This window comes from Macrobrachium rosenbergii, chromosome 49, assembly GCF_040412425.1.
Source record: "Macrobrachium rosenbergii isolate ZJJX-2024 chromosome 49, ASM4041242v1, whole genome shotgun sequence".
NCBI lineage: Eukaryota > Metazoa > Arthropoda > Malacostraca > Decapoda > Palaemonidae > Macrobrachium > Macrobrachium rosenbergii.
Window position 1 is genome coordinate 30,766,106 of NC_089789.1, and position 22,500 is coordinate 30,788,605.

The following is a 22,500-nucleotide window of genomic DNA, read 5'->3' on the forward strand; positions in this document are numbered from 1 at the left end:
TTGAAAAAACCTTCGTCAATGTCCATTTTGCATCTCCGTTAATGCAATATGTCGTCTCGAGATTCGTGAGAGCAAAGTGCAAACTGTCCTCCTCCTCCTCCTCTTCTTCTTCTTCTTCTTCTTCTTCTTCTTCTTCTTCTTCTTCTTCTTCTTCTTCTTCTGCGAGACAGGCCACTGCTCTTCTTTCTCTCGGCTCCAACGTCGTCCTCAGACGCGCAATACCGAATCCAAAGTATTTCTCCCTGGCTGCCCTCATTATTTTTCACAAATATGGAAGTGAATTATGTCTCTCACCCAGTTTTCAATAACAACGTGCAAACTTCAGTACATGGCCACGTATTAAATATTTTTATGACACGTACAATATATACTGCATACATTATACTCGTATATACAACCTCACAATGTCTCCGTACCGTATCCACACTTCACTTCAGCAAAAGAGAACTAGTTCAACAATCCCTTCCTTCTCAGTTTTCTCAACATATGCTGCTACCTATTTTGTTTCACTTATTCTGTGACACTATATATATATATATATATATATATATATATATATATATATATATATATGTATATATGTGTGTGTGTGTGTGTGTGTATATATATACACACACACAACTCATTACCTTTAAAATATATTACTGACACAGGAGGGATCCTTAAGCAAGAAGCCAGGAGTCTCGATGACATGAAAATACATCTACTGGACAGCGGAACAGCAGAACTGGATACATTTTATGGTCACTCTTCCCCCATCTCTGCTGACGAGACCTTGAAGAATGCCAGTTCCAGTTCACTCTCAAATGAATCGGTTCCATTCGCCCCTGAAGAAAGCAGCAGCGACGGAATCGGTTATCGGTGCACCATGAGCGGAGATTTCCCAATACCAGGTACACATTCCTTCATGCACAATTCAGGAGACAAAAATTCTCCTTTTTGGATATGGAGATGAATGAAAATTTGCCAGAGTAAATTTTTAAAAATTTCCTAAAGTACGAATGAAAACTATTATGCAATTTTTAGCAGTCACAAAAAATCTTCAACTCTGACGTATATATAGTTTACAAACAAAAAAACTTGACATATACGAAGGTTCATGTAAGCTAGTTTAAAACATAACTAGAGTTCTGAGTACAAACGTAGAGCTTGGTTGAAAGGTCTTGGACGAGCAAAACAATATTGTCAAGAAATAGTATTTTTCAATAAATACACCACGTCTCTACGTGCTATAATGCTCTGGGGGTGGGTAGCCCGGACTGACGCTTACTGTCTTAGGACCCGTTCTTAATCAGGAGATGAATCAAACTAAACTGAATCTCAAGTACACGAAATCTTATAAAAGACTCGAAAAGTCCGTTACTATTTGTCTTTTATTATCTAACTTAATTTACTCTCCTGCCGTATGATTATATATACTTCAACGAAAGACATCTCTAAAATATTATCTAATAGTAGTCACAGAATATAATGTTATTTCGATTATCAGTAAATATACAGATATATATATATAACAACTAATTCTTCTTTTTCTGTTATTGCACTAGCCTCCTGCAGATTATTCTATCGGTGTGAGGAGCGGGGTCAGAGCCCCGGGGAGTATGCTGTCCAGTTACGCTTCTGTCCGGCTGATACAATGTTCAGCAAAACTACGAGCTCCTGTGTCTTGCCCACTGCAGAATCAAATTGGCAAGGGTGCCTGATGCAGTGGCCTGAATCATCACCTTTTGATGTACAGCTTGACGACTTGCAAGAAAGCAGATGGACAGGGGATTCTTCTGGGCCATACCGTCAAATAAAAAGAGTCAAAAGACTTGATCCAGCAACACTTTTTACTGGAGTGATGGCTCTCAGTTCAGTTGTATCTACAGCAAACCAGCTATTTAATGTCGGCAAGTTTCAGTCAGTGAGTGATGGAGTTGGTGCACGTCTATACGATGTAGAAAACAAACTGTCTGGGATGGACGCAAAACTTCGAGGTATTAGCCTATCAGCTCGGGAAAATGAGATAAGCAATAAAATATATTCCGAAATGATACACAATCTAATTACAAATGCCATGAAAGGAAACCAGTTCAATTTTGATGTGACTCGTAAATTAATCCACAAGGGTTTCTTAGAGAATCGTATAAGTACTGCTGAATTACAAGGAATGATAATCCGTGGAACTGCTAAAAGTGTGGCAAATTTTGCAAAAATCCAGGTCAGTATCAGTGAACTCAAAGAATTTATCACAGAAGAGATAGAAGAGGTTAAAACAACACTTCAAAGGGGATTTGAAAGCGTCCCTGAAATAACTGATAAATCTAAACTACAAACACTCGTCTCTGACCTTTTGATAGCAATCAAAGGTTTTAATGAAAAGTTAAACCACCTTGAGAGTTTGCCCGACAAGAGTCGAAAAGATGAAATAGAGAAACCTAGGGGTTATCTGGAATACTTAGAGTCTGTTGAATTGCAAGATATTCTGAATCAAGTAATCCAACAACGATATGCTATACCGCGTGATGCCTCGGATCTGTCTGCCGTCTTCACATTAGACTTACTTGTTCATGGTTTGCAGGTCTATACAAACATCTTATCTTCCACTGTTTCAAGTAATGCTTACCTAGCATCAAAGGCATTAGAAGAGTTACAATTAGAAGGTTTCAACACTTATATGCAACGTGTGCATTCAGCAGTGGAGAGAGTGAAGATTGTTCTGGGGCATGGTGAAACACAAGGCCTCATTGCAAACATTAAGCAAGTTCTGTCAGAAGCACAACATTTGTCTTATGTTTCAGATATCAGAGGTTTCAGTGAACTTTTGTCTCAAAAATTTGCTGATATAAAAAAACTTGAACAAGACATTGAAAAACTTATTAGCAGCAACAAAGAACTTCCTACGCCAGGGAGCATTACAGGCAAGCCACTCTTTGAACATTCTTCTCCCTCAGCCCCTATAGGCCGATGGATAGCTGGCAAAAAAGTGTCATATGCAATTCAATTAGCGTCCGAGAGTGGACTGTCTCCTGTAGGGGAGTGGTCAACTCCGTACACAATAGATGATAAAGTCTGCCCCACTATTATACTACCAAAGGCAGAGACTGGTGTGACACGGTTCCTGTACAGAAAATTTGACTACCAAGAAAAACCTGAGCTCGTTGCAATTGTGAGAAATAATTTGGAAACGTCAATTAGAGACATTAACCGTGACATTTTGAATGCTGCTGCATCACCTAATGAAGCTGTAGCCATTAGAGACATTACAGCACTGGCTAGTGATCCTGCGACAGTTATCAATTTTTCTCTTGAAAATCAACTGACACCTCTTCACTATGCAGCAAAACAAGGAAATACAAAAGTGATGGATTTCTTGATAAGAAAAAAGGCTAATATCAATGCGAAAACAAATGACAATCAGCAGCCCCTACATTTTGCTGCGTTATTCGGTGGGAAGGAAGGCATAGAATACTTACTAGGAAAGGGAGCAGAAGTCAATGCACAAACAACATCTCTAGGATTATCACCTCTACACATTGCAGTAGCGAATGACCATGTAGATGCTACTCAAGCGTTGATAGATAATGGTGCTTTTATTAACATCAAAGACAACAATGGCTTGACACCACTTCACATGGCAGTTGCCGGTAATGGAGATGCCATTGATATCTTGCTTCAAAGTGAAAACCTTGACTTGAATGCTGTTGCAGAACATGGGTTTACACCACTTCATTACGCTGCAAGGAGCTACAGTGAGAGTGTTGTTCAAAAACTTTTACAAGCTAATGAAATCAACGTAAATGCCAAAAGTGAAGCCCTTCTCACCCCCATTCACTTAGCAGCGATGGGTGGAAATGTGGACATTATTACTGAACTGAAACAAAAAGGAGCCTCTCTCTCTGCTGCTGATAAATATGGTTCAACTGCTCTTCACTATGCAGCCTTCTATGGAAACAAGAAAGCTTTTTTGGTGCTGATCGTGCTGGAACCCTCGTTAAAAGATGCAGTGAACAACGCTGGTGATACTGCAAAGCTCATAGCAGAGCAAAATAAGGGCCAACAAGTGATGAACATTCTCAACAGTAACAAGACAGCATTAACTGACATGTTTAAAAAAGAATTCCTTGGAAAAAGCCCGGCTGCTGCTTATCAACAAAGTTCAGAGAAGTGTTCCGGTGATGAAACAGCCAGCAAAATACTAACAAGCACAGAAGAAATATGTCCACAGGTTGCTCATATTGATACCTACGTAAACCTTATTGCATCAATGATTCCTCTTAAGGCCTATTACCAAAACTTTGAAGAATATCAAGACATTTTTAACAGTTATGATAAGGATCTTCAAGCTGCTCAAAAACACGCCTTGATGTGGAGAAATGGTGATAGTATTGTGAAAAATATTGTGAAAACTTTCAAATTAGCTAAAGATTTTGAGCCTGAATTCAATAGAAAATATAAAATAAATAAAAAATTAATTGCCGAAATAAAACTAGTGAGACACGAAGAAACACGCATTAAAGAGCTCAAGCAGCAGATTGCCACGGCAAAAGAACAATTAGCCAAAGCAAATAAAGGATTCCAGGCGGCAATGGAAAAACTACCGGAAATGGCATCATATTTCAAAAATGATATTGATTACAATAAGGCACGCATAGCGAACCTGACAGAGGAGATGAACAAAAACTACACATTAGTGCAAAAGCTTAGGGAGACTGTGTCTTTCCTAACTTTTGTTAAAAGAGACAGTGAAAAAATTGAATTACTTGCACAGAAAACCAAAAGTGCAATTGAAATCTTTCGAGATCATCTTTTGAAAGACAAGACTGCTTTCGAAAGACAGGGAGGAATTGCAAGAAGTACACTCGAGGACATTGAGAAAAGAACCGAAGCGAGAAACAAGTACCTGGACTCACTCAAGGCGGAGAGACAACGCCTTCAGAGCCTCACTGATCAGGAGCGACAGGAGGTGAACGACAGATACAAAAACATTCGCGACGCTCAGGTAAATCTCACTGAAACAAGAAGGCAACTGAGGGCAAGGATCGAGAGTGCAACAGTCAAGAAAATAATAGGAGCTGTTCTGACACCTTTCTTAATTGGAATACCACTTCTGATAGTTGGCTCTGCCGAAGAGAAAGTCTTGATAGAATCCTTAGAAGACTCTGTCCAACAAAACGCGAAACAACTCGAACTTCTTCAACAAGAAATTGCCAACAGGGACACAGAGATTAAGAGATTAGGTACAATGATAACAGAAAGTGCTAACAGAACCGACAACGTATTGAATGAGTTTCAGTCATTCATCATACTCAATGCTGACCTTAACACAATTATCTTTAATGTTGACATGATTCTGAATGCTATAGGAAAGGCAATTGACGGAGCTTCAGTAATACAAGATGTGTATCACCATGTTACAACAAAACTGCAAGATATGATTGACTTGGCAACCACCGCTAAGACAGACGCCGAGATGATAGAAGTAGATAGTTTAATTTACAATGGAATATCGGAATTATCATGCAGCTGGCAAAGCGTTTACTCAGCTGTTGGTTCTCTGCATGAATGTATTAGCAATTATCGATTCCTGGTGCTTGGACGCAATCACACGCCAGTTCCCGATTCCTAACCCCTGGACCAAGGTCATCGCAAAAGACTTCATTCATCATTGCGCGAGAAAGTGTACCCAAATTTTGACCTGAGAATACAATTCGTAAACCGAAAAATGAATTACCTATTACTATTATTATTATTATTATTATTATTATTATTTTTATTATTATTATTATTATTATTATTATTATTATTATTATTATTATTATTATTCCAAACGTGAAAACGTTAAATAGAACAGAAATAAGAGAATGACAAATAAATAAAACAAACCAGGAGATGAAATATACATACTTAATCGGCAATGTTAGGTTAAATAAAAAAAAAAAGCTCTTTGACATTATTTTTCAACATCTTTCAGTTTCATTTTCATACCATGTAATGTTTTATCTGTGTTTTTGCCTTTGTTTTTTTTTTTTTATTTCGCTCTACAATTCAGGTAAGCAGAACTTTGGTCACCATGAGCAATGTTTACTTTATTGTAATATAGGATTTTGTTTTAAGCCTTTGCTCAACTTGCTGTTATTTAAACCAGCCGTTTGTTGTTTGTTTTCCATCTTGACTGTATGTTTATTTTAACATTATACGCAATAAATGTCACATTACTGATGTATGTTTTTCTCTGAATTCTATAACCTTTGCAAAACTAAAAATTGAGGTCGAGTGAAATAATAATTTTCCTATTTCTATGTACTGTCTTTTAGATTTCTTGACAAATAAAAAGGCTGCAATACCTGACAACGGGCTCTCCTTTCCTTTAGCAATAGTCTTGAATTTTCTTATGAGCCGAAGAGACAGTCTTCATAAGGTTCTACAGTCGAAAACTCTTCGTTATTTGCCCGTTTAAGTGTCAAAAAAAATAAAATGAAGTATTCAGGAAAGTTGAAAGTCTCTCTCTCACACACACACACACACACAACACACACAAATTGTTCCATTTAAAACTAAGGATCACAGACTAGAATAATCAGGTCGAAATCCAGGCAGGGAGGCTGGCGTGTTCCACACAGCACCCAAACAAGCCATCATTTTGTGAGCTGCAAACAAGTGTTAGGTTTATGAGGTAATTTAAACAGGAGGATCCTGTAACACTGGCTAGACGAAATGTTTTAAAGAACTGTAAAAATATCAGGTTCAGTAAATTAATCAGCACTACGGGAAAATTACTCTGTCAGCAAAAGGAATACACGCACAGTAAACAAGCATGCGATACTATCTGGAGGCAGAGACGATGGGAATCACCACGAAGCGGCTGGTTTTCACTTAGGTCACAGAATATGCAAAAGAGTACAAACCATCACTCAAGTCATAACAGACTGGCTCTCACCAGAGTACTGGGGAAATGTTTTCATTCACCATCAGTTCAGCAGATGCCTGAACAGTAAGCAGCGAGAATGAAGACACAGACCGTTGTCTCTCATAACCTAAAAGAGATCGTTGACAAAATATCCAAGTAAGACATTATAACAACAAGCGACCTGAATGAAGAAGTTGAGCAAGAAGTAGATGCGTAGTTTTCAATTACATGTGGTACTGGCTTTTAAGACGTCCTTCCGCTGCTCATGTGGAGAAGTCTCAGAAGGAAAGAGAAAAGGAAAAAATTATAAGAAAAGACACGCAAAGGTATAGAGAATATAAGAAGTTAAAGGTGGGACGGAAAACTACTTAGGAATTTGGAGCTAAATGTCTTCTGAGGACCTAAGAACCACAAAGAAGTACTAAGCCCACTTCTCTTGAACGTCCTTATAGATACTGGTGACAAATGATTGACCATATTAAGTAATAAATATCTCATGAGCAATAATGTACGCATGACCTACTCGAGGATATCGAATCCTCTGCAAAAGATTTAAATTACCAAGTCCATTAACTTGGCATGGAAGTAAAGAAAAACAAGCCTTGGGCATTAGTATTATGCATAGCAAATAACCAAACAACTTAACACTCAGGAACACCTATTAAGTGAGTATATTATCACGATAACCTTTGCATAACAAAAACTCCAGTACAAGAAAAACAAAAATTCTGAGAGTGATACAAAAAATGCAATGAGAATCATTACTGGGGCGCCTGTGTAGACTAAGCTAGGTCACCTTGGGCTGAAATGAATTTACCAGGTCTTAATTACAGAACTGATCTCACAGACACACTCATTGTTAAAAAATCCATAAGCATGGTAGAGACTGCCCTCTTAATGACAAAGCAAGAAGCGACCTACAATTGCGTGGAGAATTAGACCCCCTTAAAAATTATATCAGAAACTTCCTTGCTACATTAAAGACAGTTAACAAGCAAGAAATATTCCACTCCACAGAACTCACAGCCAGAAAAGCTTCCTGTAAGACCAAACATATATCCCATACATAGATCGGTAGATTCTACCATGCCAGCAACAGCTGTAACAGTAACCTACTGTTCCCTTAAAGGCAGCTAGAGGATATCAAGTAATGCCTCCAACCTACTTGTAATTTATAAGGTACTGAAACTTAAAAATAATACTCAAGGGAGAACATTTTAAATTCATAGCAGTTATAGAAACCTAAGTTCATCAAGTTAGGGGAGGACGAACTATACTAACATGGATTCCTAGTCACAAAGGAATGGACGGAAATGAAAGAGGCACACACACTAGCTAAAAGTATTCTTCCCTGTGTTACAATGATCACAGCTGCAAAGCCATCTTATGTGCAATTAATGAAAAAAAGTAGCAAAGATTGTCAACAACATGAAGAAACCTCCTAAAGACAATGACTACTTGAAGCGTCAAGATCAGCTAAGCGGTGCATCAACACCGAGATCTTAAATACAAGTGCAGCATCAAAAGAAACACTAAGAAAATGACAAGTTATTATATGCAGATTACTATACGGATACTTTAACAATTGGGATGTAATATAAGATGCACTTACACCATGCGAATACTTTGAACAATACATCTCCCAGCTCATCCTGTAAAGTAAAATTATAATGAACCCAACAAAATTAACCAAGTAAGGTTTATAAAACATCTACATACAGTAAAACTAGGATAAGCAGATTTTCTGTACAGACACTGATCTGAGGGGAGCTTGGCTTTCTAACCCATCTGGTTCCCACAGGAGTCAACCTGACACTATCGAGGCTTGTGGAATATACATTTCAAAGTCATCACCTTCTCCCTTTTATCATTCTCAGTATGTCTCAACACAAATGTTCGACCAACGGAGCTCGTGAATTTTCCAAAGCCAGCTATTCATCTCTAGGCTTTTGAACTTTTTCTTTCTCCAGCCAACTGAGAATAAGCATAATAAATACTTGTATTACAACCAACATAACTGCAATAATAATTACCACATTCAAACAGGTCACTTTTCTTGGTACCTTGGCTATTACTTCCAATTCCCAATCATCAGGCTTTGTTTCCTCCTTCCATATTCTGTCTGGTCTCATTAGTATACAAGGTGTCATTTCAGTTTCAAGCTAAAGTCATCTCTGCAGTAATTCCATCGTGGTGTTTTCCATCTACACTCTTTCATTACCGACTCCACTTCAAAAAGCTGAAATCATTCATAAGCACATTCGGGTTCCCAGCACTGTCTTCTTTTTCTCCTCATGCTATTACTGACTCATCCCTTCTTTTAGCAGGTATTTTCCTCCTCTTCTGTTCCTTCTTTCTTTAAATCTTCAGCTGTAGACCCTTATGGACAGTCAACAGACTACAAACCCAAGAGGGCTCCAAAAGGAAATCAGCCTGCAGAGAGAGACAAGTAATAGGAAAAATTGATCATTAAATAAATATGAGGGTATTTATATACATAAAAGTGAATGCTTGTATGCTTGGACGTTCTAGAAATCCGAACCGCTTGACAGCAGCAGACAAAATTTGGTACGCGGCCCCAGTGTGACCCCAGGAAACGTCCCCTCACCATCCCCAATGGAAACGTCCCCTCTCCAGCCCTAGTAGAAACGTCCCCTCATCAGCCCTAATAGAAACGTCCCCTCACCAGCCCTATTTGAAACTTTCATCCTCCAAAGAGAAGGACGTGATCTCTCTCTCTCTCTCTCTCTAACACACAATTTAAATCATTCATTCAGTCTTTTCAGATGTCATACTTATTTACTATGGATGAACATTCTAAACAGCACAAACCATAATGGAACAGAAATGAATAAAATGGATATGTTTGCATATTGTATCTAATAAGTAAACTCAAGTTATTTACGTACTATAGCAAAGTCCACCTAGCTTTGCAGCTAAGCCCCGCCCACTGATTATGTCACGACCATTTCTTGAAGCTCATTGGTTGGCAATGGTTTCGAAAAGTTGGTTAATCTGTGGTTCTTTTCATCTTCATTTATTTTGCAATGGTTGTTTTACCGAACTAAAATACGCTCTGCTGATTATCAAAAGGAAACGTTATATTATCCCCTGCAATAAAATAATAATACATATCTCCCTAAAAGTGGTAAAAAAAAGGGAAAATATGAATGAAGTCAGGAGTGTTGAGCTATGAAGACTGGTATTTCATATTGATTTCACGAAATTTAACTACATTTTAATGGTCATAAAATCGATTTCATTGCAATCGTTTACACATTCGGATGGATGACAGGCAGTGACTGCACTCTACAAAACCAGAATACGCTTATGTTTAACTTAGAAGTTACAATATGATAGGCTATACGAGTCATATTAGATATAATTTGCTGAAAATTTTCTTAATGACATTATCCCCTTTCGATATAAGCTTATCTTATATTCAGCCGTTTTATAATGGTTCTTGTTGTGGTTATTCATGTTTTAGTTGCTAGTTGCTACTGTTATGGTGCGTGTAGTGTCTTCGAAAAATTTTCATATGGTAACCTAACACTGCAGAATAAACATGGACCCGTTCATAAAATACTGGTGTAAAGAATTATGTCTAATCTAGTTAATTGAAATTTAGTAATTTGTTTTTATTAAAAGTAATCGAGATCTTCATGTTCTCCTAACAACAGAGAGAGAGAGAGAGAGAGAGAGAGAGAGAGAGAGAGAGAGAGAAGAGAGAGAGAGAGAGAGAGAGAGAGAGAATCACTGACTCTTATGTATCCTTTTGTCCAACAGGGTAATCTACATGAATGCCCCCAAAAGCAAATGAATTATGGGCTACTCGCAGACTGGTTTGGATCATCTCATACATAAGGCTTTCAGCTATCATTTATTTTTTTCTTATTTCGTTAAATATCTTATGATGCCTTCCTACCATAGCCTTCATTTTCATAGAAATGCTACAGCAGCCTTATATTTACTCATCACACTAATACAATTTGTTATCCCTTTTGTAAATATATTTTCAATACAGTTCACTGAGAACAGCTTGACAGTTGTGTGTAAGGCTGAGATAGTCCTGTGATTGATCTGTGTGACATCGGCTGCGTGCCCACAAGGTTTACTTTTATTCCCTGTGGTATAAGTGGCGTTACAATTACTATGGCCATCCGTGCATGTATGTGAATGTGCACTTGCTTATACGTGTACATTCCACTTCATGCATATACATTAAATTTATTTTTTCCAGTTATATAACTGGTAATGGAGCACAATTCAATTAGTCCCCAACAGTGACAAAGGTCGCCAAAGAAGGGCAGATCCGAGCCTTTTTACGCATTAAAAGAGGGAGAAACCCACTATAACTTGCTAAACGAAGGATGACCTCACGGCACTCGCTCTAGGAAAAAAAAGTTAAATACTGGGAACTCCAAACTCCCACTTCACATGGTGACAAACAACTGCTCTAGGGCAAGTGGCAGTCGACCTCAGGCCAGAACAAGAAAGAAAAAAAAACTTGGAATTTCCAAGCACCGAATAAGGACTGTACGGCCAAGAAGTGGCACTTGGCAACTGACCATTGCTCTTGGAGGTTGCGAGTGGCAGCAAAACGGCAATAACTCGCTTAGTGGCCCTCATCGGTTGCGGCACGGTCTTCTTTGCTGGGCGGTGGCGACGACGGTCCCTGTTCTGCAGATCACAAGTCTTCTTCTCGTAAGTAAACATGACTGCGTTGAAAAACATGATTTCTCTTTTAACTATACATACAGTATATATATATATATATATATATATATATATATATATATATATATATATATATATATATATTATATATATATATATATATATATATATATATATATATATATATATGTTATATTATTATATATATGTTTGTGCGTGTGCAAAGTATAAGTGGTTATCAACTCATTCTTAACGGAGACTTACATTAGCTACAAGTGGTTATTCAATTTACGATACCTGTATCACTAAGATCTACACTCGGTACACAAATATCACAAGATCTTGCCTTCTGTGACACAAATATACTGAAAGTTTTCATCATGCTCTAAAGGTCGGCAGCAATAATCTCGGAGTTTTCCCTAAAAACTTGCATTTCCGTTGTTTTCACATTCCCCTTTTTCAAACCTAAACTATAATCATGTTTTTAATAAGTACAGCCACGCCCACCTTCTTGGTATGTTGATTTTCTTCAAGGCTTCAGTCTCCTATAACTTACATAACCGATTACTTCATGTATTTATTTTTATTAGACAACTTTTCCCTTTAGAGCCTCAAAGTCAATTGGAATCAGGGTAACTTTGTTCTGGGGCGGACTGGATTGGGTTATTCAGTCTAGGCTTTAGAGCCAAGCACTGGAGCAACAAATCCATTCAGCACTATTGCGTAGGTACTTAATATAGAGTCATAAATTTTTCTACAATTACTTACCAGTTGGACCAAAACTTGAAATCAGTCATATTTCTTTCAAAAATCTCGTTCTACTTTGCACTCGAGCGACAGGGCCACACGGCGCTGTCCAATAAAAGTCTTTCAAATCTTAAATGTACAATTTTTATTAAACCATTTAATTATCTGTTTACACCAGGTGGGAATATCTTGTTTCTTTCAGAAATGGCATTAATCTTTTTGACAAGACTTTGTTCCACTTTACGAAGGGAACATCGATGGTCCTGCCAACCAGTTACTTTGCCCTTCCTACTTTGTGTGAAGATATATACACCATATGAAAAGTGCCTCACTATATCTGTCCGGCAGATACCACAGTGTGGCACCCGCATTCCTTCTCCATTTTTTGTTATATAGGTCTGAGTAAAATGCGTGTGACCAATGCGCAATCTAGTCAAGTTTAATCTTACAATTTATTTGTTGATGATTTCATGATCTTACTCCCTGCGTGTTCCCACTTTCTTCCCGAAGGTTTTATAGACTTCAAGTCAGGGTTTGTTTTCATGTCTGTCCATTTTTCTTGCCAATGATTTATACTGCATTTTTGGATGGAGTCTTTAAAGATATTCTGGATAGGGGCATAGTGGGTATGGATTCTCTGGTTGCTGTCTACCTTCTCGATACCGTCATCAGAAGTAGTTTATCTCTGCGCATTTCCTCGCATGCAGGAAGGTCGACCACTCCTGCACTTCTTTGTAATATGGGCCGAGTAGATTTCAACTTTCTCCACTTTTCCTGTTAAAAAGGTGCATTATTACTAAAGGCACTCCACATTATTCGCATGTGAATACTGCGATGTGACTTGGTCGCTTTTTCCTCATTATATTTCCCGCTACAAAAGACAGTCCTACACTATCAACAGAGTTCGATCCATCTGTACATATGGGAATCTGGTCTGCATGCCATTTGCTATGTTCTGCAGCGTTCATTGCATTTTTGGTGCATTTTCTTTCCCATTTTGGCTGTACAGATATCTGTTGTGTCTTAGCTAGACCTAGACGGGTAATCTGTGATGTTGAGATCCCTACAGCTTTAGATTTGGCTTACTGACACTACAGCCGTTTGGGGGTTCAGATATGTATGGTATGGCTTTTCCTTTGTTGTTTCTATTTTAGTTACATATCAAGGAATCTGGCTGGAAAGAGGTGGTTACCAGTTTAAATATGTATTTTCTCTAGGAGATATTCTGAGTGCCCTTATGCAAACTGCAAACCTAGGTTGTGTACAACATCTAATTTCTCCAAGTTGGTCTTTCCTGCAAAACCATATATTTGGCATGAAGAGTATTTTGTTCTGGCATAAGGTTGTATAACACTTGAGCAGGGATGCCTGATATGCTCCCTCTTCGTTTTGTGATATCACTTTTAGTATGTCTAAGTACTTTCTAACCCAATGTGACCCTTGAACGACATACCTAAAAATGTCACTCCTTCACATGGAAGAATGTCATCTCTCAGAAAGAGACTTGCTATTTCCTTTTGCTTCTGAGTTCTGAGTTTAGGTTTCAGGGTGAAAACTTAAACCATCTGCTGTCCGGACATTCTGTGAACAAATGTAGTTTTTTGAAGTTCTCTAAATATTTCTGATGCAGATCCTCTCCAAAAGACAGCAAAATCATCCACAAAAAGTGTATCTTGGACAGAAATTCGAATACAATCCATCAAGCTGTTTCTTGCCATGTAAATAAGATCACACTTAACACACTGTCTTGTGGAACTCACTCTGCCTGTACATACGCTCCGGAATATTTAGATCCGACTTGCGCTTTTATACAGCAGTCTGCCAGGAAGTTATCAATGAAAAATCCACATTCCCTCCTATTCCCTAGGAAGCAAGCTCCTTCAGCATATTTCACATACATGTTAAGTTGTATGCCTTTATCAAACCCAAGAAAACGCCCACCATGTAATGAGGTACACTCGATATATTTATGAAATGTAGGTCTATAAAATCCTGGCTACTTATTTTGGATGTGGGACATATTCATCTCACATTTCCAGGATAGGGGATGGGGATGGGGTAACTATGCCCTGACGTCTTCTCCTCTTGGATTATATTTGGAGTCTATGTGGCTATCTATGGAATGTCTTTTCTCCCCAGCAGTCTGGCTTTTTTTAATATTCTCTTCTCCTTTGCAAAAGTCCTGGTGTAAGCTCTTTGTTGTTTCGATGGTGATCTCAGATACCTGCAAAAACATGTCTTGATGATTTATTTGGCTATTTTACACATTTAGTTCTATCAGGAAATTATAGGGCGGCTGGGTGTGCCATGGCTTTAGATGCACGTTTTTCTGCACTCTCTATAACTCCATATGTTAAGTATTATTAGTATGTATCTATGGGTGATATAAATTCTTTATATGTTCTTAATAATTCTGAATGTAATTATATCACTAGAAAAATCATGACTAAAAAAACTCTTCATCATCATCTAAAATTTCAGAAAATTTCGGACAAGTATTTTCCACCAAGATGAAATCTGTTACTGGTCACTGAACTTGGAGCAAAGTCCCAAAGTATGTTCAACTGAAAACATTTCATCGCAGTGAGCATAATCGTGGGCACTACTTCCTTCTAAAATATACTGACAGGCTTGGCAAGTGTGCATAGTCTTCACACAGCTTCAAATAATTCAACTCTTATCTGTTTTGAAGGAGGTTGGCCAATAATCTATGATACTTCTGATACTATTCTATTTCTTATTGTTGGTTACACGAGGTGAAACCCGTCTTTTGCCATTTCCTTAATGGATGTGACCTCATGGGTCAATTCACGTCCAAGTGCAGAACACAATTTATTCGATATCTACGACTGTGGGCAGCATTTTTCACATAACTGTCAACATCCCCATTTCTATGATTCCAAATCATGGGTTGGGGCCAAGCAGAAACATTTATGCTGTGTACACATACTCAGTCTAGTAACAATATCGGTGGTACTTAACGGGGGGGGGGACTGTGACCACAGATTGGCAGGCTCAAACACCCAACAGCACCCTCTGATTTAGAACCAACTATACAGCTCATCATGAACCTTATACTCTACATCTTGTTTTTAATAAGGAGCTCTGATCTCCTTCTCTGACTGTTGCTTTTTACTGATATTCTTTGAACAATAAGATTTCTGGTGTGATCCATGGTGGAATGGATGGCAGCCTGGTTTAATCAATTCTTTGAGGGTGAATTATTTCATCACCATGCTTCTCTAACTGCCGTATCTGGGAGGGTTTTGGGGGTTCTTGTACCAGTACTTTCTGAATTACATTCCCCAAAGCATCTCGAAGAATGAGCTCTTTTGATAGCTTTTTCCAAGTACAGCAGTACAACCCATGCTACTTTCTCCTAAGCTCTAAAAGCATTTCATTATAATCAACATATGGACTTTCGATTGGTAATGTTCTAAGAGCTCTAGCACTTACTTGAAGACCAATGTAGTGGCCTAAATATAACTTTTGATTTGGACTGAGAAGCTGATGAATATAACTGATAGCCATAGCCCAGTATGAACCTAAATAATCATGTATTCTGAATAAGGATTTCTCATAAGTTCCCCAGGTAAAACCCAGAACAACTTTTAAAATATGTATTATTTTTTGGCAGGTATTTTTAAATGGTTTACATGGCTTGACCATGTTAACTTTTTGTCAAATGCCAAGCCTAAAAATTTCACCCCTATCCATACGCTAAAATTTTGCCATTTAAGGTAGAAGGCCCTTCTATTTTCTGCATCTAGTGAACCTAAGGGCAACTTTTTATATGCAGAAATTTAAAGCCCGTCCAATCAGCCTATTTGCTTACTGCACCATCAGATTTTTGCAAATGTCTGCATGCACACGGCTACAGTGATACCCAGCGCAGTACAGTACAGTCACCACTGAATACAGAGCCTCCAGTGGTGGTGACAAAGACTCTGACATTATTAACAGTCACAGCAAAACAAGCGACACTTTCTGGGTGCTGCATGGTAACTTTATTGGTACATGTTCTAGTGTATCATGGCTGTCTAGTGTTTTATCTTTCATTAACTGATTTTTATGAACATCCTCTTTACAGTGTAATTTTACTACATTTTTTTTATTTTACATACTCTAGTAACAGTATTACTTTTGTTTTCAGGAATACTCTCTCTCTCTGCTTGAGATGGCTAGGAGAATCACAACACTATCTGGCATGATGCTCTTGCTTCTCTCGATGTCAACTATTTTGTCATCAGGTAATTCAATCACTTTTCCATAGGGCAATTGTGTTATATTGACTATAGATTAACACGTTTACATGATACAAAACTTACTCAAATTACTTGAATTAATACACATGAAATTCAAGAGGCTCTTTTTCTCTTTGGGCAGTTTTCTTATTTCACGACACTATATTTTTTTTTTTTCGAAAGTGGTATGAAGACTAGAAACTAACTTATTTTGTTCTTCACAGTTTATGGCAATTCGTTCCAATGCCCAGGGGAGGGCTCCTTCAGCAAACCTGGTATGTGTATTTTATTTCATTATAAATAAAACAAGAGTAAAATTTACTCAAGCAGGCACTCATAGCCAGTTCCACATTTTAAGAGAAACGGCTCTGTAGATGTGAAGGATTTTTAAAATGACTTCTGAAATCAATTAAATGCACCTCCTTTAAGAAACTTATCCCAAAATTTCTCATGGGATATTGGCTACTAGTAGTTAAGTCAATGAATACCTCGAACGTAAGTTCTAATTTCCTTGGGCTAATTCAACTCTTCAAGTAAGGTTGTAAAGCGTCCTCGCTGAAAGTACACAAAAATAACTGTTAGCATATGTATGTATATATGCATATATATATATATATATATATGTATAATATATATATATATATATATATATATATATATATATATATATATATATATATATATATATATATATATATATATATATATATATATACACGCACATCAACAAGGCAACACTGGGTCTGGTCAGTACTTGAATGGTAGACCCTTGGACATGCCAGCCAGATTCATCAAAATATAAAGCCCTTTAACATCTTGTGGTAGGGAGGGGTCTAAATCTCACCTCAGCATTACTTGCTGAAAACTATGGCATCTGATACCATTTGGCATAAGAATCCCCATTCTAAACAATTTCGTTTTGGCTTTTAAGTAATGATGTATTGTTATAGGAATGGCCTTGTCAGAAGCTGTACCTCATCTGGTAGGCAATTTCCGAATGAGTTAATTATAATAAAGGCATGTAGAGTATGGTCATACACGTGTATATCCACACTTTAACAAAATTTAAATAATGTAAATGTATGAATTTTACATTTCACTGCATTTTGCAATCGAACACTTGTAGAAAATGAGTTAGCTGATTACGTCTTAAACCTTGGAAGTCACTTACTATTTAAGGATCTCATTACTATTACAAGAAATAACAGATTGATACATTCCCACAGGTTCCTGTAGTGAGTACTACACCTGTGTATTATTCATAGACGACAAGTTATATTCACGCCTTGAAGTGTGTCCAGGTGCAGAAATTTTTGATGACGCTGAACGCAAGTGTGTCCTGAACAGTCACCTTTCAAGTCCTCATGCCTGCTTACAAGGCAGTCACAGTGAAGAAGACAGTCCTGTTAGTGAAGACAGCACTGAAGATCATGGTAAAAATCTCGAGGTGTTTAGCCCTGAAAATCCTACAGAAAACCTAAAAAGGATTAACACTGAAAAATCCACAGGCATTAGTTTTAGTCCCATAAGCTTGCAACAATCTATCGACACTGCTGGAAATGAAACTGACGATGGAAGCACTTCAGATGAGACAACAAAGGATGCTACTCCACAACAGCTAAGTGAGACAACAAAGGACGTTGTTCCACAGCAGCTAGGCGAGATAACAAAGGATGTTGTTCCGCAGCAGCTTAATGAGACAACAGAGGACGTTGTTCCACAGCAGCCAAATGTTGCTGTTAATGCCAACGTGCAAATCTTATCCTTATGTGACCTTAAGAATATTACAGATGCATATTTTATGCTAGCAATTGGTAGCCCTGCTCTGCGTCGATCCTCGGGGAATCAAAAAGTGTACAACAAAAACGTCATGCATTACAACAGGGATATTAGGCAGGCTCATAGCAACACCTACCTCTGGAGACGCAAAAACAGCATACCTCAAGGACTCAGACAAAGCCACCAAAAAGCTAATGAATATAAAAATGATTTCCAAAAGAAATTCGCCATATATAAGGAACAAATCCAATTAATCTTATCTCAAAAGACAAGCTCAGATTTCATTCAGAGACTTGAGGGCGAAATTAGAAGTCATGTTGAACACATCAGAAGAGCTCAGGAAAACCTCAACAGCACTCTTATTCCTGAAATAAGACAAATTCTAGAGCAAACCATAGATGACAACAGGAAAGAAATTGAACGGAAACAGCTGCTTCAAAATCCTAAATCTGAAGTATTTTTACTAAGAGAACTGGTAACTTTCGTAACTCTTGTCAGAGATGATGCAAGTGAGGTGGAAGGCCTAGCCAGACAAGTGCTCCAAAAGATGGACAATCTTCTAGAGAAAATAAGTACTGATGCATATAACTATGCCAAGCTTGATGACCAAGCCAATGAAGGAATCAAAAACTTAACTGAAGAAGCTACAGGCATACGAGAGGAACTGAGAAGAAATGCAAAATATCAAGAGGAACTTGTAATCGACAGGAAAACCGTAGGTGAAAAACTAGGTGACTTGAGAATTAGAAGTTCTAAGATAGATGAAGATATAAGGGCGATAACAAAAAATATTACTGGTTTCATTAAAATAAAGGACATACTTTGCATTCCTAGTCGCATGGTCAAAGCTTTCACAGGGCTAAACGTAACGTGTAGTGACGTTTTAAAATCCTTTAACATCTCATTCGATCTGCAAGCTGAAAATGCCCGATTAGAAGAGCTTCATAGAGAGAGGGACATGATCCTTGCAAATCAATCTATTGCCTTGGAGGAACTTAACTCATCTACTCCAAAACGAATGGAGCTTTCTGGCGAGACCCTGCCAAAAACAAGAAGACTTGAACTGATTGAATTCGAACTTTACAACATGCAGTTTTATGTAACTCATCTCCAAAAGCTGGAAAAGGGAGTGGCTGCTGCCACAGACTCTATCTTACAATTACAGAGGGAATCACAAGGGTTGCAAGCGAACTTTGAGTCTCGGGTCATAGAATTACAAGATATGATTGATGCAGCTAACACTGCTATAACCGGTGGCATCGTAAGTGGAACAAGAGAAATAATCGAAAATGACTTAGAGAACCTACTGATAACTCTCCAAAATCAGAAACTGAACAACATCAATGACTGCTTTGCAATCTAATGGTAAACTGTTTACAAATACTGATTCATTACAAATTCGTAAAATTTTCTTCTTTTTTATCTGCTCATTAAAAAGAAATTAATAATTCTTGTTTATTTACCTACTTTGTAAACATACAAATTATATTCTGCCTAGGGATAAAGGTTAGGGACTTAAATTTTTGGTACAATAAATAAATTCAGAATGACACCATCGTGTGTCTTATTTGTTTACGAACCTTTGCCATGAACACATTTATGTAGTCGATGTTTTAGCTGTTTAAGAACCTTGGCCATAAAAACATTTATGTAGTCAATGTTTTAGTTGTTTAAGAACCTTTGTCATAAAAACATTTATGTAGTTCAATGTTTTATTTGTTTAAGAACCTTTGCCATAAAAACATTTATGTAGTCATCATTCACTCAACCTGGGGACGTATGGATGAAAATGCTGTTAACACCACATACAAAATCAATATCTGCATTTCGACTGCATGATGCCATTAACTAAAATGTGAATGTGGCAGTGACCAGGATTTTTTTTTTAATTACCCCGACTAGGGAAAAACTGCCTTAGGTTGCAAAAATATAATAATAACCAAAACAAGAATAATTTATCGAAAATGAGAAAGGAACTACTACTGCGGTTGCAATTATTATTATTTTTATTATCAGGTCAACAAACAGAGACATACCAGACAAATATGAAAAGCACTGCGAGTCACAGAACTGATTACAACAGCATAAAACGGTCTCTTCTATTTAAGGGATCGGCTTCACGACTAGCAACCTCCCTTCCCCCAACCCTCCTCTTCAGTGGGTTGTGTCTCCCATGACGTTGGCGATCGTAGATTACCAGCATCTTCTATTCGTACCTTCTGCATTATTTCCTCGCTTCTCTCTCTCTCTCTCTCTCTCTCTCTCTCTCTCTCTCTCTCTCTCTCTCATTATGCCGCCCATTTATTTCTCCAAAGCCATCGTCTCTTCTTCCCTCCCTCCCTCACTCGATTTTTCCTTGCTGACACAATTCTACAAACCTTCCCTTCTAAGCAGAGACCCAAAACTGCACAGCAAGTAGCGCGCACTAACCCTATTAAACAAGCGGATGTCTTACCACCGTGGTCTAACATGAATCCCATTTCTGAGGAAAATGATTCGTTCTGACAGTTATACATTTCCGACTATATCAGTTTTGGAAGACGGACATTTTGCAAGAAGCTTACATAAGCGCAATGGAAAAGCGAAGTCTGCACACATACCTACTTAAGACTACGTGTCATTAACTTTGGAAAATTGTTCCAGAATCTTCGACACCTCTCTGTATAATAATAATCTGTCGTGCAAATTTTCAAATCTTTATTCTATATAAATCCTCAATTTTTTTTTTACGTGAGCGTGAAGTCCATTTAAGAGAAGGGAGTCAACAAAAAAGAAAATATTCAATAAAACTGTACCAGGTGATGCAGTGCAACTGGACAAGGACGGGTGGAATCTGAACAAAGGCAGTTTATGCAACAGTAAAAGAAGAGAATTAGTGCAACTGCACAAAAGAGGATTTAGTGCAACTGTAAAAGAAGATATTTAGCATATGTGTACATAGGGATTTTAATTCGACTCTTCAGAGACTTAGTATATGAAAGTTCTTTAATGCAACTTCCTTTAATGCAACTTCCGTTGCTGAGTCATGCTTCCGTACAAAAGGGACGTAATGCATCTTGCAAAGAGGTGATTCAGTGTAACAGATACAAGAGAATTAAAAAAAAAATGGCACAAAGGCTTCTAGGGAACTGTACAAAAGAGATTTAGCACAAATGTACAAACAGGCGATTCAATGTAGCTGTCAGATTTAGGATAATTCAACAGCATCTACATAAGGTGACTTAGTACAACTGTACGCAGGAGATTTAGTGCAACAGAAAAAAGTCATCTTTGTACGACTTGTACTGAGGAGATTAAATTTTATGCACTTGTATATAGGAATTTCATATCACTTGCATAAGGTGGATGTATTAAATCCACATTTAGCACAAGTGCAGAAAGGAGATTCAGTGCATCTGTACAGTATAAGGGCAGTGCAGTCAATTTTACAAGAGGGAATTTAGCATAATCTCACTTATAACATTAATAAGAATTGTACAACGAGATCTAGCGCAACTGCACAAAGGAGATTTAGTAGAAATTGCTGTATACACGTGTGTGTGTGTGTGTGTGTGTGTGTGTGTGTGTGTGTGTGTGTGTAAGCGCGTCAACGCACAAGGTCACTTATGCGAGCGCGAGCATTCGGCGAGCAAGCAAAAACTGGCGCAGAATGAGGGAGGGACCTTCAAAGATCCCATTTTGCCCAGGTAGCAGGGGGAACCCCCTTATATGTCCGATCAAGATTTGTCAAACAATCGTTCATAAACAGTAAAATACGAATGACGCGAAATAACTTCTGCCTCGAATTTCCACAGGATGACAACACCGTAAGTACCAGCATTCGGTCTCGGTCATACTTCACACTGGACTGTACACGCTCTCTATGGTAATAACGGTCATTCTCAAGACGGAAATGTGGACAAATTCTAACCGAGTCTACCTTACACCTACATAAGCTATTACTTTCATACCGAATCTTCATTTACCTAAATTTGGGTTTAAAAGTGCCACGGCTGAATTAAAAAGCGTGTCAAAGGCATGTTTTACCAAACCACCGACAACGGATGATGCCAAGGATCCCGTCAGATCAGCTCGTTCTTGATCATCCAGATTCCTAATCAGCCGATTGTTCATCAGCAGTCGTTCCGATTCACTAGAATAATCCTCACACCGCTACATTTT

General features: G+C 37.9%; 2 protein-coding genes and 1 long non-coding RNA gene across 5 annotated transcripts in view; 2 read left to right on the forward strand and 1 right to left on the reverse strand.

Moving 5' to 3' along the window:
- Nucleotides 1-5,763, forward strand: part of LOC136832231 (uncharacterized) — a 10,045-nt gene extending 4,282 nt beyond the window's left edge. For both annotated transcript variants that reach the window (XM_067093080.1, XM_067093079.1), the window contains exons 3-4: nt 654-893; nt 1,548-5,763. In XM_067093080.1, the coding sequence (XP_066949181.1) occupies nt 654-893; nt 1,548-5,611 (4,304 nt within the window). In that variant the 3' untranslated portion in view covers nt 5,612-5,763. The remainder of the gene's footprint in view (nt 1-653; nt 894-1,547) is intronic.
- LOC136832236 (uncharacterized) overlaps nt 1-22,500 on the reverse strand; it is a 110,193-nt gene that overhangs the window by 40,136 nt on the left and 47,557 nt on the right. The gene's annotated exons all lie outside the window — the stretch shown is intronic.
- Nucleotides 10,955-20,041, forward strand: LOC136832232 (uncharacterized). The gene is made up of 4 exons (XM_067093081.1): nt 10,955-11,596; nt 16,470-16,566; nt 16,785-16,835; nt 17,787-20,041. Exons 1-4 carry the CDS (start codon nt 11,330-11,332, stop codon nt 19,700-19,702), a joined length of 2,331 nt encoding a protein of 776 aa, XP_066949182.1. The 5' UTR covers nt 10,955-11,329; the 3' UTR covers nt 19,703-20,041.